This window comes from Sylvia atricapilla, chromosome 15, assembly GCF_009819655.1.
Source record: "Sylvia atricapilla isolate bSylAtr1 chromosome 15, bSylAtr1.pri, whole genome shotgun sequence".
NCBI lineage: Eukaryota > Metazoa > Chordata > Aves > Passeriformes > Sylviidae > Sylvia > Sylvia atricapilla.
In genome coordinates, this window is record NC_089154.1 from 3624925 (window position 1) to 3640918 (window position 15994).

The following is a 15994-nucleotide window of genomic DNA, read 5'->3' on the forward strand; positions in this document are numbered from 1 at the left end:
AAAAAAAAATAAGACTTCTCACAGAGCAAGAATTTAACATTCTGTGGATTTTCCCCCTTTAGAGCTGAAACCAATTCTACAGCAGAAATATCAAGTCAGAGCAACACATGACAAATGTATGAAAACCTCTGGCAGCATAACAGTAACACACACAAAAAACACACCTAGATCAAATAAAAACCAGAGCCAACTATACTGCAAGGTAAGCAGTAAGAAGCTCAAGAAATCCAAAGAACATATAATGGAACACAAGAAAGATGACACAGATTTATAATGTGTACAGATGAACCATATATAACACATATGATGAGTCCTATTTTATTATCTAGCTACTGTACAGCACAGGGATATTTTGCTATAGAGCTACAGCTGTCTTTGTTTCCACTGTTTATGAAGAGAGAAAAGCCCAGGAGCTTACAACTGCAATCCAGAACAAGCAAACATAAGATTAGCCAGAGTCAACTGTTAATGAACTTGTTTTCCCCCCACAAGGTGAAGCATTATAAACACTCTTCCATTGTCAGCAAAAAGAGACCAGTACTAGAAACAGCTGGATTACCACCACACTCCTGAAAGCTGCACCTCCTTCCCAAGTATTATTACATAAAATTACACTGCAAGGGTTGATCATAAGCCAATCTGACAAAAAGCCTGCTGGGAGCAGGCAATCAGTGAACAGAAACCACTGAGAGCAGACACTGAACAAGCCCTGTGGAAGTGCTGGAGGAAATGAAAAATCCTCCTCTCCTAAAACGCCACACACTGCATGCACTTCCTTTACATCCTCTGTACCAATAAAGATAAGAAAAGATGAGAAATCCTAATTTATCCCCTTTTCCCTTTCTTATCTAGTTATTAGCAAACAGAACATTGCTCTGGCTCTTTGGGACAATCAGCCAGCTTGTTCCTGTTTCTTTTCTACTATGAGATGAGCAATTAACTCTTCTCAAACTTTCACCAACAGCATTCTCCAGGATCCAAACCAGAACAATCATCTTACCACCTTCATCACTCTCACCAAAAATTAATGTAATTCACACTGTAAGAAGTCTGAGCAAGAAAAAAAAAAAAAAAAAGAAAAAGAACAATAAGGGAGGGAGGGGGAAATCATCTAGTCCCACTTGCTCCAACTGCATGAAAAGATGATCTTTCTCAAGAGCAATTCCCCTTTCTGTAGAAGGTGCCATTAATAGCACTAAACAATATGGCCCAATCACAAAACCAGCACTTCACAGTGAATATTCTGATTTTAAATGAAGGAGTTATTAGACTTCAACAGGCAGAATCACTTGGTTCCATTTCTCTCCCACTGTGAAATTACCTCGTTAAACCTTTAACAGCTTGAGGTAAGTAAAAAGCTTTTACTCCAAAAGGTTTTGTGAGAAGGATTCCTACAATTTCTGTCCATACCTTACCATAGGAGACTCAGCATAATTCCATCTCCATCTAAATGTATGGATCCTCAGCAGATGCAGGAGAGAACCTCAAGCACGCTACCTACCAGCAGCCTCTGGAAAAAGTTTGTTATCCTCATTAAACAGAAAACACTGAGAAAATTAAGGAGCTTTCCCAAGCTGGAACACAAGTATCTTTTGCACGAACCAGTGATGTGTCCAAACCTCATGTGCATTTCCAAACAAGCCCAGCAGTGTGCAGACACAGCTCTGTGACTGGGTATGTGGAATGAATGGAATGGAGAAACAACTGGCAAGATGAGGTTCTGCTGGTCATGTTTCAGCTTTGACTCGGTGTGAAAGGTGATTAATGCTTACATCAATTATTTACAATGAAGAATCTCCTTTTTCTCGTGTAATAACATTGTAAATATTTAGAGAAAATACGACAGTGCTGAAACATGGCACACAAAAGATTCATATATACACAGAACACGTTCTACAGCAGAAGAAAATGATCAGAAATTCCACTATTTCCAGCTCCTTTTATATCACACACACAGGGACCTTACAAAATCTGGTTCACTGCTCCAGATGTCAGGAGGAGCTGTTGAGTACCAGCACACAGACCAGCTGGTGTTACAAAACACAACTGGGGAGTGGGTTTGACAAAATAACTAAAATAACAACATTTCAGCTGCTTTAGGGAAAAAAGTCACAATGTGATCTAGCAGTTAATTTTGGCATCCAGATTTCAAAGGAAATGTGTTTACAACAGTTTGCCACAAGTAGCACACATTCTCTTCTCTGGACATCTAAAATTCTCAGAAATTTCACTTAGCAAGCAAGTGGAATATCTAACTGAACAAAAATGCAGCTATACATAAAAAGTTTCAAGAATTCAAAACTGATCCCCAGTGTCAAAGACACTACTCAAGGTGACTGGGTGAAGAACATTCCTTGGTTCCCAAAGTTACTTTAAAAAATATGTATCTTATTTTCTTCTCATACGTAATAAAATGTACTGGAAGAGCTTCCACACGAAGAAGGGACAGAAAGAAAGCATGACCAACACATTTAAGAGATCAGTCAGAAGATTAAGAGGAAAGGGCTTAAAAGCCTTACTTCCCACCAGAACTATGAGCACATACCTGATATTTAAGCCAGTGCTCTGATCCAGTTTCTCCCAGCTTTGTAATTTTCCCAGAAGTTTCTAAAGTAAAGATTAAAATAGAGTTAGACATAGACACATGTTCTAACAGCTCACTTTCCAGTTTTCTCATAATCCTCCATGCAAAGTCAGTGTCATTCCTTCTTTTCCTGTGGATTTGCTGATCTTATCCAGCACTTTTGGTTTGTCATTCTGCAGTGTTGCCCTGATTTTTAGGCTGACAGTGGGGTCAGAGGGATGTTAACCTCGTCCCCCAATCCCTAATCAAATTCCAAAGACTGTATAAGTCAAGAGCCAAAAAATAAACTTCCTTCTTTCTCATTTCCCAACCTGATGGGTGAGTGTGGGTTTTTTGTGTCTGTCTGTGACACTGCAGCCCTGGCTGTCAAGGTTCTTACCACACACCTGCTCCACACCAGCATGTCTAGACAGAACATGATGCCAGAAAAAGCCTTTCCAGCAAAAGAAAGGCAAAAGAAAACATCAAGGCTAAAATAGACACTATGATGAGATTATTCTTTGCACAAAATCTCCAGCTGAACAGCAGGTATCCTTTTGCCTTTTACACCTTCCTTGCCATAACTCCCCTCATGCTGACTTTCCAGTTTGGGACTGTCTGGTTCAAGTAAATTAATTAAAGGAGGCATCATATCTTAAGTAACATAATACAGGAAGAGCCTAGAAGTCAGGACAGGCAATAAAGGAAACTCTTGTTCTCCTCACCTCATTTTCCAATTCCACAGTCACTAGCTGTGCTTGGACTTTCTCATAGCGTTCCAGTTTTCTTTGGAGACCTTCCACTTCCTCTTTAAGCAAACCATTGTTTTCTTTCATTTCCCTGTGGTGAAGAGAGAGACAATTACTACAGATTCCTGCAACTCAACTCCCCTTCACAAACTTTCAGATATACAGGAGTCCCAAGAGAATAATGACATTCAACTGACTCACTCCTATAACCTTCACTGCAAAGCCACTGCTACAAAAAAACCAGAAACGTTTTATTGGAATGATTTTCTTCTACTCTAAATACCATCCTAATTACACTCAAACAAGCTGAAGCTATGTGTCTGCTTTACTATTTGTCAAAACAAGGGTAACAAAAGACTTAAACTCTGCCTTTTGGTCTGGCTGGAATACAGCAAGCAGTACTGACCCAGGCTTTGGAGCACTGCTTGGTTTTACTTCAACAAAGGTATACAAGGGTGAAATGAAACTGTAGAAAGCAAATGACCCTTATTCTGTTGGTATGTTTCAGTGTAGAAAAACAAGCATGAGGAAAAAAATCCAAGATAAATAATTTAAAATTATAATGAAATAATTGCAAGACAAAAACCTAGGAAAATTACTTAATTTTAAAAAAAGAAAAAGCTGGCAAGATGACTCATGTGATTAAAAAAAAAAAAAGACAAACAACAACAACAAAAAAAAACCCAAAAACCACCCAACACCTTAAGGCAATTTATTTCACATTACATTTAATTTAGTTTTCCAAACTGATTGCCACTTTGACAATCCAGAAAGCCTACTCTACCAATGGCTATATCAGAGTGCTTTAGAAATTTAAACAAGACACTTTCTAAACATTATGCTGGAACAACAGGCCTTTAAAACAGTGGTAACAACAGCTAAGCAAAACCAGTTATTAAAGAAACGTTCAGCTGCCTCTTTTCCCTACAGGAAATTCCTTCCCCAAGCTGTATGGAGTTAATCACCACCTTTAAACATTTAATTCTGTTCTAACAAACCAAAATCACCACCCAGAACAATGAATGCACATTCTGTGAGGCTCCTGTTTTGAGAAGACTCCTCAGATCTTGTCAGATCCTCTCATCTAGTAAGCACCACGACACTGCTCAATTCATAAGCTGTATTTATATGAAATACTTCCTCCTGAGCTTTCCCATGTGGAAACCCTAAAGAGGGATGTAAAAGTGCAGCTGTAGCATGCACAGAAGAACACAACCCTCAACAACTTCCTTCACCTGAAGTAGGCATTTTCCTCCCTGAGCTGGCGCAATTCACGCTCCATTTTTGGGAAACGAGCCAGTTCTGCCTTCATGTTCTTGACAATTAGAGCATCATGTTCCTGCTGGGACAACTTCTGCTCCAGATCCTGGAAAACATGGGATGAGAACAGGACAGCAGTAAATAAGCTGGAATCTCTAAGAGCTATTTCTGAGTTGTACCTTTTAAGCTCAAGGGCTTGAATGAAGTTGGAAGGGAAGTCACGAGGCCATGTGGTCCAACCCATGCTCAAAGCAGGGATGACTCTTGTTGCACTGTTAACACTTGGCCTGGTCTCTCTACATCTGCTTAAGTTCATAACAAAAAAAAACCCTCACTAAAATGACCCTCTTCGATCAACTGAACCAAATCTGATTTTCTTGTCCACTATCCCTCCATCAATGAAGTGCAGAGGGAAGCATTTGACTGGCCTACAAGAACTAGGTACAGAAAGAAACACAAATGTGCATTTCAACATTATGACAAATGTTGGGGGGTTTTCCATTCAAAACACAAATTATTTAGGGTTGTGTTGCAGACTTCTGTCCTGTTTTCCATCCTTTCATTTCAATGGAGAACATCTCCTCTTGCTGGCAATCAGGTTGGTTTTACAGCAAGGCAATGCCACTGCTCAAACCAAAGTAACTCTCCTCCTCTACCTCTGCCAGGAAGACAAGGCAAATGAAAAACATACACTCCCAGCAACCTATGTGCTCTTTTGGAAGAACAAAAGGCATCTCTATACTGACATTTAAGTTAGCATAGTTTTGAAAGCTTTACAAGTAATTGCACTTTCTAAACACAACTGCAGAGGAAGGATTTTCTGGGAAGCAGAAAATAACTGTAGCTGCTGGGCTCATCACACACCATTTCAAAAAAAATCACTCTAGAAGCAGTCTTCTACAGAGCAAATTTCTGCTGTGGCACAAGACCAAAAAGAGCATTCCTCCAAAGGACTGCATAAGGATATAAATCACCTTTCTATAGAGAAGAAGGCATGTTTTTTTCAATTAATTTATACGACAAAGGCAAAGTATCATGTTACAGCTAATTGTAGATAGCCTGGTGCACCCAAATTCACCTCTTGCCAGCAACCAACTCAGGTACTTATATGACAAACTAACCTTTTACTTCTGCAACAGCCAGTTGTTTAAAAAGCAGCGTTCTATGCTTCCACGAAGGGAATTAAAATCTAAAGCTTTATATAGGTCACAAAGTTTCTTACCTTAATCTTCTGTTCATATTCTGCCAGTAAGGACTGGCTTGCTTGCAGTGTCTGGATTTGCTGACTTGCCTCCTGCCATTTCCTGTTAAATGAAGACACGAGACACTTGAGCACCCAGAAATCAGGTACCAGAAACCATCCACCTTCAGAAGTCTCAAACCAACTGAGTCAAACAGCACTAAGAAAGTAAATAAATGTTACTCTTACATAACATTTTCTCTTTCAGTCTCACACTCACATCAGCTCCTTTTAATTTAGAAACAAAAATATCCATTCATTTTAATAAAAAGAAGCATATTGAAAAAAATACAAAAAAAAAAAAATCAAGCTACTTTAACCCTGAGAACAACTCAAAGTAAACAGAATTTCACAATTTTGAAATTGATGAGCTCAAGTTAGTGAGCAAGGAAAGACATACTCGTAACTTTCAATTATCCCTCCACTGATTTAAGGTTTGATATTTCTGTTCTGCTCAGTCTGTAAAGTTCAGATCAGCCTTTCCCACCCATTTGCCTTCTGTTAACTCTCCACCAGGAACACGAAACATCACTGAGATTTAAAGCTCAAGTTGGTGGGTTGTTTTTCCTCAAGGTACAATTAAAATGGCACCTCAGAGTTGGTTTCAAACAACAGTTATAACCTGCACACCCAGATCAAAGAACCCCTTTGAAGAGCATAAATCAAACACTGTTGTAAGTTTTCTGAGTGATGACAGCTGCACAAGACTGAAGTTTTGTTTGCCTTTTCCTCCCTACAGTCATTCATCCCTTGCTTACTTTTTTTCAACATCCAATTGCTCCATCAGTTCCTGCTTCTGCGAGTCTTGGCTTGTCATCTGCATCTCTTGGTTCATTATATTCCATTGCAGCTCTGATATTTTCCCTTTTAATACAGTGATTGTCTGAATTAATGGAGGAAAAAAAAAGAAGCATTAACACACAAGGCTGTGATTCTCCAAGCCAGATATTATGGATTGTGATAGAAATAATTTTCAACTAAAAAGTATTAACACAATCTGAGAAACAATCCTGCACTCCCTCAAACCTTCAGACCTGCAAACCTACCTCAAACAAATGCAAGAGAAAATAATTTTGCACTTTAATTTGTCATTCAAATTGTCATTTACATTCTCTCTTAAATGTGTGACCTGAAACTGGCATGAAAAATATCAAACTTTAAAGTTAGATGATTTTTTTTCCTAAATATATTAACTCTAAAGAAAAGCTCACAGGTTTATTTCCAATAGTCATTACTCAGCTCCCTGTAACCGAGAAAAAGTGAAATATCTCAAAACATTACATGTGTAGTGTGTCTTCTAGACAGAGAGACAGGTAGGATTCTCATCTTGATACTGACAGAAATAAAAGAACACAGACACAGAACTGCAGCATATATCTTTTAGGTCGGTTTTTCTCCTATTTGCCATCACTATCCCCCTACTTTTAATCACTGCTAACTGGATGAATCTATTTACCTGCTTTATCACATTGCTACATTTCCAGTGACATCTAAAGGGCTGAGGGACTTAAGTGATTGCTCATCAACAACTGGTGCAGGAAGCCAAATGAAGCAGGAAAGTTACAAATTAAATAGCTGAACTTCACTATAATATCTGAGAAGGTTGAGGGTTGAGAATATGGTCTGGGCATCCAAATATACTGAAACTAACAAGCATCCATTTTGCAGTAGAATGCACAGGCATTTAAGACACTACAAGAAGATACACTTGGTTCATAATGTTGCTTTCACCCACTCTCCCATTCTCCTGACTTCCCTGAACACTTTCCCATGTTATCTCCTCCATCAATGTCCCTTTCTTCACACTTCTGAACCCAGATGCTGGATGTTGCCTCACACTTTTTTTCTCTTTCTCCAAATCAGCTTGTCTAAGAAATCTCTTCCTGACCTGCTCACTTGCGTCTGGGTTTGGTTCTGTTTTAAACTTTGACAGAAAAGACATACACCATCAGGGTTTATTCATTTCCAGGTGATGAACAGTGTACCAGTAATTTTGCTTGAGGGTTTTTTTAATCAAGAAGGTCATTTTCAAGTCACAAGAACTGCAAAGTCACCCGAAGCTATGGATGGATTAAAAATTACTCGGTTCTTACTTCATTAGCTTCAGCTAATTTGCTCTCCTTGTCTTGCAGCTTCTTACTCATTGTCTCCATGCTCTTCTTGTAAGATTTGTTCATCTCCATTTGCTCTTTCAGTTTATTTTCAGCCTCTGTTTCCCTTTCCTGGTACTGCTTGATGCGTGTGAGCAGCTCCTGGTTACGGTCAGCCTCTCTCTGGCCAAGGGAAAAAACACAGAGAGACTTAGGAGGAAAGCAGCAGAAAGGTGAAGCCATTTTTCCTTCTTCTGTCCCCATTCCTCATCACCATGGTCACCAGTGATAATTGCTTCATCATGAAGCAAAGTTATTCAGACCACAGCTTTAACCTAGCAAGGACAAAAATCTTATCAGCAGCAACTCAACAGAATTACCCAAGGAATTACCCAGGGAAATGGAGATGGAAAATTAAGAGACCACGTCTTCCAAATCTCTTACACTAAGACATGACATGAGAATACAGATGTGGCTTCACAGACTCCACTGCACATTCTCCAGCAGATCAAAGATGAAAACATTCAAACTCCAATTTAAAGCTGAGCCATGCACAGCAAACTGACCTTCAGAAACTCTACACCTGGGTTAATAAGACAAACTTCCTTCTGCAACTTCTGGAATTGGGGTCATTTAAAAGAAAATATTATCAACTAATACAATAAATATTTTTGCAGTCTGATAACCTTTCACATACCAATTCAGTTTATTCAGTTTATTCACAAATTGATACTTACTGAAAAAATGCATAGTAAATTGCTTTGCTAATCGAAGCAACTGGAGACATGGATTTGCATAGTAAGCAAGGATTATGCAAAGCAATGTAGGTTCCTAAAATCTTTATCCACATGACTGGGAAAAACACAGAATCTGAGCAGGGTAATTACCACAGTGCCGGATTAATGCTGCTCCCTTTTTTTGTACCAGTATTTTAAGGGTTTCTGTGACTGACTCAGCTACATTCCAGTTTGAACTCTTCCTGGCTTAATGCCACATCACCTGACTTCAGAGGAAGGAGGAATTTAGTCACTGACTCCCTATTTCACAACCACACGCTAAATCTGTCACCCTCATAAAATACAACAAAACATACTTATTATTTTTATAGATTTTTTTTTCAATAATCACCCATACAGAAGACTTTTATTGTGCTACAAAAGCCACTGATGCACAGCTTATTTCAGTAACATCGTTAAGCAAACATATGTGGGAAGAAAAGCAGAACCCAATAAAAGGCATTAGTCCCTGAGTGAGGCTCACTGTTTTATCAGTGCAGCCTCTCTTGCGTGACACTGCATGGCTGGCACTGCTGCCATTCCAATTAATCATACTCACACAAACCAAATGCTTGCAATCGTGCCAGCAGAAGTTTCAACTCCTCTAGGAGAAAAATTATTAAATACTTCTGGGAGAAACCAATAACAAATCCCTTTTGTTACTGCTATCCATGACAACTTCAGTGCTAAGCTAACAGAATCCAGTGATCAGATCATCAGTCTGTGAACCTAACGAGGCTTCAAGCTCACACTCTTGTGCACATCAGCAAGTTACTGCAGCACACTGAGAGGGGACGTGCAGAGCACTTCTGCAGATGTGTTGGTGCAGGCAACTTGGCACCCACACCTGCAGGAAATGCAAGCACAGTAAATGCACTCCAGATTCACTGAAGTCCTGCTCTGACGACAGTGTCCATCAGCAGTTGAAGGACACCAGGCTTGCTCCTGGAGTGCACCTTTCAGTTAAGTTTCATTCCAAAAAAAGAGTAACTATACACATTCCAAGACAGATCACTGCAAACCGAAGTACATCCCCGAACCAAACCAAACCAAACCAAACTAAACCAAACCAAACCAAACCAAACCAAACCACTGCTGTCAGTGCTCCCCATGTGTTCTGGCACAGGCCAGTGCTCCTCAGCCATGTGCAGACATCCCACTCACCTCATAGTTCCTGGCGTTGGTGTTGGCTGCCCTCTCCAGCTCGATGCGAGCTCGCTTGTGGCTCAGCTCCATCTGCATCTTCTCCCGTTCCACCTGCAGCAGCTGGGATTTGGAGTGGATCTGCCCAGCTTGCTCCTCCAGCTGGCCAGTTCATGTGTGAAAAGGGACATTGCACACCATTAACGGCACAGCAGTATCATCATGCCCTGTACTGCTCAGCTGACATGCCTTTTTACAAACTATCACCAAATTTGTGGTGCCTCTCACACCAGCTGCAGATGGGGAACCCAAGAGCTCAGCACCACGCTCAGAAATCCACATCAAACCAAGGTGAACTTGAAATAAATTAATTCCCAGTTCTTAAGTCAGAATTTCTCAATCTCTAGATGAGTCTGACAAAAAAAAAAAGCTCCCAATAAAACGTAACTGCTGAGCAAAATAACACGTTCTTCTACGACCTCTGCAACATTACACTTCATTTTTTCATTCCAATTACCTGAGAGCACAGAAAATACTAACAGAATTGCTCACACCCTGGTGATGTACATCCAACACACAGTCAATGGAGATTCTAACCAGACAGAGCCTCCTGCAGCTACTGCTGCCACCAGAGATGTGGCACAGACAGAAAAAGCTTAAATTTTTGTCAACATTCCAAATGCAAAGCAGATTTACATTTAAAAAAAAGCAAACTTATTTTGTACTTAGAGGCTGGAATAGAAATTATATTAAGATATAGGATAGAGAAATTTCATTCCAGCTTAATAAACAGTCCCTGGGATCTAAAATGTCAATTTATTTTATACTTTATGAGCCTGAAGCAGCTAGCAGGAAAAAAAAAAGTAAATAACCCAGGTGGATAGAAACAGAGGTGGATAAGAAAGCACAACTGGTTTGCATATCAAAGCCACAGCTCAATGCAAGTCTCCTGGATGTGTCCAGGCAAAGAAGCCTCTAAATTCTGAAAAAAAGGTAACAAAGTGTCTCACTAGAAAAATGTTAAGATATAAAACTCCTTTGTTCAGCAATATGAAAACAACTCACAATTTAATTTCCTGAGCTGGTACACAGATGTAACTAGCAAAGAATAAATTCAAAGGACCTTTCTTAAACTTTTACAAAACAGAAATAAATCTGTCTGACACTGTGAAAAAAAATTAAATATATTCTGGAAAAGATTCTGCAATGGTGACAGCAAGCCTCCTTTATTGAGTTTGTGTCAATTCCAGAATGTCAGTTTCAGAACGAACAGTCAGATCTGAATGAAATTCCCAACTCCTGGAATCAAAAGGAGCCCAGGACCAGACTGAAGTGATGCTGCAGGAATCACCAAGAAGAGGACTCCTCACCTGCATCCTCTGCTGGTACTGCATCTGTAGGGAGCCATGAGACGATCCTGGTGTAGCCAGCCCAGACACCCCCTCCATTCGCTGTGAAATAAAGTTGTTGAGGGATCTCAGGGTGGAGAAGACAGTGGTATTATTTTCCAAGTCTTCCATGGTTCTGGAAATGGACAGAAAATGATCAGCAAACACTCAGAGCAAGCTGCTCTGCTAAACAGGGATCCATCACTGCTCTGAGGAAACACTAAACACAAGGTCTTCCAATTTACAGGGTAAAATCAATCTGCCAGTAACTGCTGGGATCCACAGAAAACACCACCCCAGACAGGCTGAAGTTTTACTTTTCTCTGAAATGAGAAAAAGATGCAAGACAGCCTTTTCTTCTCTGACCAAACCAATCTCATTGTTCTTCCCCCTAAGTTTTGAAGCTGATGGGAGCAGAACTAACTCCACAGTAGCAGCAAACCCTTCCTGCTACACAACTTGTTTCTGATTTCCCAGAAGCACTTTGGACTCTAATTTCCAACAAGAAGTCTTCCCAAGTCCACTGATCACTTGTGTAAGTGAAATTCCATCTCATTATATGAATAATGAGATGCAGCCCTTCCTTCCAATTCATTAGGGTACTAACTAAAAGGCCAAAGAGAAACGAAGCCTGGAGCTCAGAAAAGCCTGCAGGGTTTCCCAGGAGATTTCAGGAAGCCTCAGGTGAGTGCCTCCAGTGACTGCACGCTCCACAAATCCCCAGAAACATCGGAAAAGGTCCTGGACCAGGAAAGGCAGCCAGGACATCCACATGGATGTAGCACGGACAGAGACTTGGGGCTGCCTGTGGGCTCCTGCCCTCCCGGGGTTACACAGCATTATTGTCTGGATATACAGCATCACGAGGAGGGGCGCAAGAGCGGCGCAGAAGCAACAGATCTGCCCAAACTGAGCACTGGAGTACCAAAGGCACCTGCCGACAGGCAGCTCCAGCAAGCCCGCTCCCAAACCTACTAACAATTATGACAACACTTCGGTGTGTGACCCGGTCCGGCTCAGAAAGCCCAAGGATCCCGGGGCACGCAGGGACCCGCGGCGGGCAGCGAGCACCGAGAGCGGCCGCGACGGGCACGGGGCAGCTCCCGGCAGTGAGGGGTTCTCCCGCACGACTCCCACGGGCGAAGAGCGGGATGGGCCGGCGCGGCCGGAGCCTCTCTTCCCTCCCGTCCCTTTCCCCCGTCCTCGCCCCGTTCCCCGTCCCTCCCTCACCGCTCGGCGCCGCGCGCCCCGCTTGGATCTCCCTCCTCGCCGCGGCCGCGGGATCTCGCGGGAACTCCGCGCCCGCCTCTCGCGAGAACGCGGTGCGGGCAGCCGTAACGGCGTCACTGTGCGCGCTACCGTAATGTCCCGACAGGGCGGCATGGCGCCCGGAGCCCGGCCCTCAGCCCGGCCCGCAGCTCGGCCCGCAGCCCTGCCCTCAGCCCGGCCCGCTCCTCGGCCCTCAGCCTGGCCCTCAGCCCGGCCCTCAGCTCGGCCCTCATCCCGGCCCGCACCCTGGCCCTCAGCTCGGCCCTCAGCCCGGCCCGCAGCTCGGCCCTCAGCCCGGCCCGGAGCTCTGCCCGCAGCCCGGCCCGGAGCCCGGCCCTCAGCCCGGCCCGCAGCCCCCAACCCGCCCCGCGCCCTCCCGCTCTGGCGGCGATCCAGGCAGCAGCCCCGCAGGAGCTGTTGATGATGAGAAAGGCCTGAGAGTCTTAAAAACGGCTTCTCATATAGCTCATGCCACAGTCAGCCTGATAAAAGCGCTATTTAATATAAAATCTGTCACTTTCAGATAAGGCAGCAGCTGAATTTATTTGTCCAAACAGATTTCCGGCAATTCAGTCATTCTCCCTACTGGGATCTTGGGAACATCTTGTCTTTTCGCCTGAGAAATACCACTGGTCACACCTAAAAAGCACTGTGGAGATGATCTGCACAGCCACGACCCTGCCCCACTGCCACTGACTGGATTTATGAGTGCCAGGAAGCGGCAATTCCTAAATATAACCCGTGTCTGTAGGAGAGGCAGCAGAGTCATGGGCTGAACACTCCAAAGGCAGCCGTGCCTCTCACATGGGCTGTGCTACACATCCCTCATGAGGATGCAGATCCTGATGTGCACAGACACATCTCCTATTTTTACCTGTGCCAATAAATGGAACCAGCTTCTAAAAGGCACTGAATTGTCTCAAACTCCCCTTTGCTGTTCCATCACAGGCTAACAACCACCTTTGTGGTCAGTCTCATGTATGACTGCATTAACAGTGCAATGACTTTCAGGCACGCGTTAAAAACTCATATAATCAGCATTTTATTTTCATTTCCATTACTGCAGCCCTAGAGGCTGCATTTCAGATTATTCCTCTCCATTCCCAACCATTTTGCCCACAACTACTTGAAAAGTCTGATGGACATAAAGAAGAATAGCAAATTTTCCCAGGGTCTCAATGGTGGGATTTTCCTTTAAACACCCACTAAGTTGAGATTTCCAATCAATGTCAGAGAATCTGCAGTTCCTGACTTTCATCTCCCTCTGTACAGCCTTGCCAAGTAATAAGATTCCGCAGAGTCCTTCCGGCTGGCCTGAGGCTTTATAGTTCTCACATCCTGGAACTGCTCCTTCAGCCTGCTTTGCAGAACACGGGCCTCAGATCCATCCCAGAATTTACAGAGCATCGTTCCTTTGGGCTTTAAAATGCTTTGGGATATATCCAGAAGCCCTAAACACAGATTGATCAGCTTCTGATGATCCAGTTCTTTAATGCCCGTGGCGTTGGGTGCCATGTCACTCAGGATGACATCTGCCTTCCCTAAGGGAAGCAGGCTCTGGATTGCCCTCAGCGTGCTGGGGTCTGCCATGTCGGTCTCCGACAGGAAAACTGCTCCCTCCAGAGGAGAAATACGCAGCAGGTCAACGCCGAGCACGAAGCCCGTAGGCACAGCAGGATCTGTAAAGATGAAAGACACAGGGAACACTCAGAGTGGCTGTAAAAACCTGCACATGCACGAGCTCTGCACCAGCCAATAGACAAAACCCACCACGTGCCACAGCTGCCTTCTTGTCCCCTGGCAGTTCACTGGGTGCATCTGGATGGAGGATTTGCTATAAGCAAGACATAAAATCTCAGCTATTTTGGACAGACAAGGAGGACTTTTCTTGGTTTCCTGCTGGTCTTTCAAGGCTGACAGTCCAGAAATCCTGGATAATGGTGCAGATGATAACACTTCATTTTGTAAATATCAATGGCTTCACCTACATAAACGGTGCACAGCAGTCGCTTCAACTTTTCGAGAAGGGAAATAATATTTCAAATAAGCCAAGGTAATTGCTGGAGGTCACACCAATTTCAGAACTGGATGAAGGGATCTTCCCCATAATGGGTAATCAGATCACTAGCACCACATGGTATGTTTTATTCCACAGACACAATTTCTCTGTATGAAGATTTACTAGGTTCACCCCTTCATGTTTTTATTATGTGACTCTAGCACTTGCCAGTACCCATGGCCCCTCCCCATACTGTTACCTTCATAATATTTCCTTGATTTCATAATACTACGATTTAGATTCTGTACTATTTCAGAGATCTCTCACACACTTCAAGAAGGGTATCATTCCCATCTTGCCTGCCAAAAAGTTGCACTTACCAGTACCTAAGGCATTGACCCTCTCTACAGCAACCTGGCTCCAAGCACCAGGTGCTGCTCCACAGTCAAGAACAGAAAGTCCTGGACGAAGAACACAGAACTTGTCGTCAATTTCCAGTAACTTGAAGGCACTGCGACAACGGTAATGCTGCTGCTTCGATGCCTTGACAAAGGGATCCTTCAAGTGTCGCTCCAACCATCTCTGCTCAGTTCCAGTTTTCCTCAGAAACTTCACCGTGGTGTGCAGGCATCTGCTCATCCAAAGCCAACAACTACCAGGAAGAAAGTCAACCAGTCAGTACATAAGCACTCTGTGTTTCAGAAGTCTCTACAGTACTTCGTTCCAGGCACTACAGGCAGCCCAGGGAGGGTGTGGAGTCTCCTTGTTGAGAGACATTTGAAACAAAGCTGGACATGTTCCTGTGTCACCTGCTCTAGGTGACCCTGCCTTTGCAGTCATTGAGCTAGATGGTCTCCAGAGATCCTTTCTAAACCAAACCATTCTGTGGTTCTAAAAAGCGGCCAAAATTGAGATTTTTGGCACCTTTACTTATCCGGTCCTATCACAACAGCAGGGCCAGGTTTTGGATGAGGCCTCACTTGTTATCGTGAGCTAAGGGGGGGAAAAGATCCCACTCCAGCTTCTGCTCTGCTGTTTTAAGGACACGACATGGCAGAGTGAACCCACACTACGCCGTGCTGCCTCAGCGGGGCCGGTGACCTCCGTGAGCCCCTCGGAGGAACGGAGGGATGATGCCCGAGCTCCTGCAAGCTCCTGAGCCTCCAGGAGGCACGGCCCCTGCCCGGGCAGAACCGCCGCACGGCATTAACCCAAAACCCCAAACGCGCATTAACCCGTTCCGGAGGGAAACCCCAGCACTAAGGACAGCCCGCCACCCCCCCGAGGGAAACCCCAGCACTAAGGACAGCCCGCCATCCCCCCGAGGGAAACCCCAGCACTAAAGACAGCCCGCCATGGCCCCGAGGGAAACCCCAGCACTAAGGACAGCCCGCCATCCCCGGCGTGGGCACCGGGATCGCCTCAGCCGCCCCGGCACGCACCGGCCCCCGGCAGTGACAGCTCCGCCCGCGCCCGCCATGGCCGCCTCGGCCCGCCCTGCCCCGCCCACCGTACGC

General features: G+C 43.8%; 2 protein-coding genes across 5 annotated transcripts in view; both read right to left on the bottom strand.

Moving 5' to 3' along the window:
* Positions 1 to 12488, bottom strand: part of MAD1L1 (mitotic arrest deficient 1 like 1) — a 355712-nt gene extending 343224 nt beyond the window's left edge. Inside the window, exons 1-9 of the mRNA XM_066329740.1 lie at positions 12440 to 12488; positions 11192 to 11345; positions 9843 to 9983; positions 7906 to 8085; positions 6571 to 6695; positions 5795 to 5876; positions 4548 to 4678; positions 3289 to 3403; positions 2546 to 2607 (exon numbers count right to left, since the gene is read on the bottom strand). Coding sequence (XP_066185837.1) covers positions 2546 to 2607; positions 3289 to 3403; positions 4548 to 4678; positions 5795 to 5876; positions 6571 to 6695; positions 7906 to 8085; positions 9843 to 9983; positions 11192 to 11341 — 986 coding nt within the window. The 5' untranslated portion in view covers positions 11342 to 11345; positions 12440 to 12488. The remainder of the gene's footprint in view (positions 1 to 2545; positions 2608 to 3288; positions 3404 to 4547; positions 4679 to 5794; positions 5877 to 6570; positions 6696 to 7905; positions 8086 to 9842; positions 9984 to 11191; positions 11346 to 12439) is intronic.
* A 1008-nt stretch (positions 12489 to 13496) lies between these two features.
* MRM2 (mitochondrial rRNA methyltransferase 2) lies at positions 13497 to 15977 on the bottom strand. 4 transcript variants are annotated; one of them, XM_066329751.1, is made up of 3 exons: positions 15899 to 15977; positions 14858 to 15129; positions 13497 to 14157 (listed from the first exon to the last, which is right to left on the bottom strand). In XM_066329751.1, the coding sequence occupies exons 1-3, from the start codon at positions 15955 to 15957 to the stop codon at positions 13733 to 13735; spliced, it is 756 nt and encodes a 251-aa protein (XP_066185848.1). In that variant the 5' UTR covers positions 15958 to 15977; the 3' UTR covers positions 13497 to 13732. The 4 variants fall into 4 exon arrangements, with proteins under 4 accessions (XP_066185848.1, XP_066185849.1, XP_066185850.1 ...); XM_066329752.1 differs by having other exon boundaries at positions 15920 to 15974; XM_066329753.1 differs by lacking the exon at positions 15899 to 15977 and adding an exon at positions 15546 to 15607.
* Between the last annotated feature and the right edge of the window lie 17 nt (positions 15978 to 15994).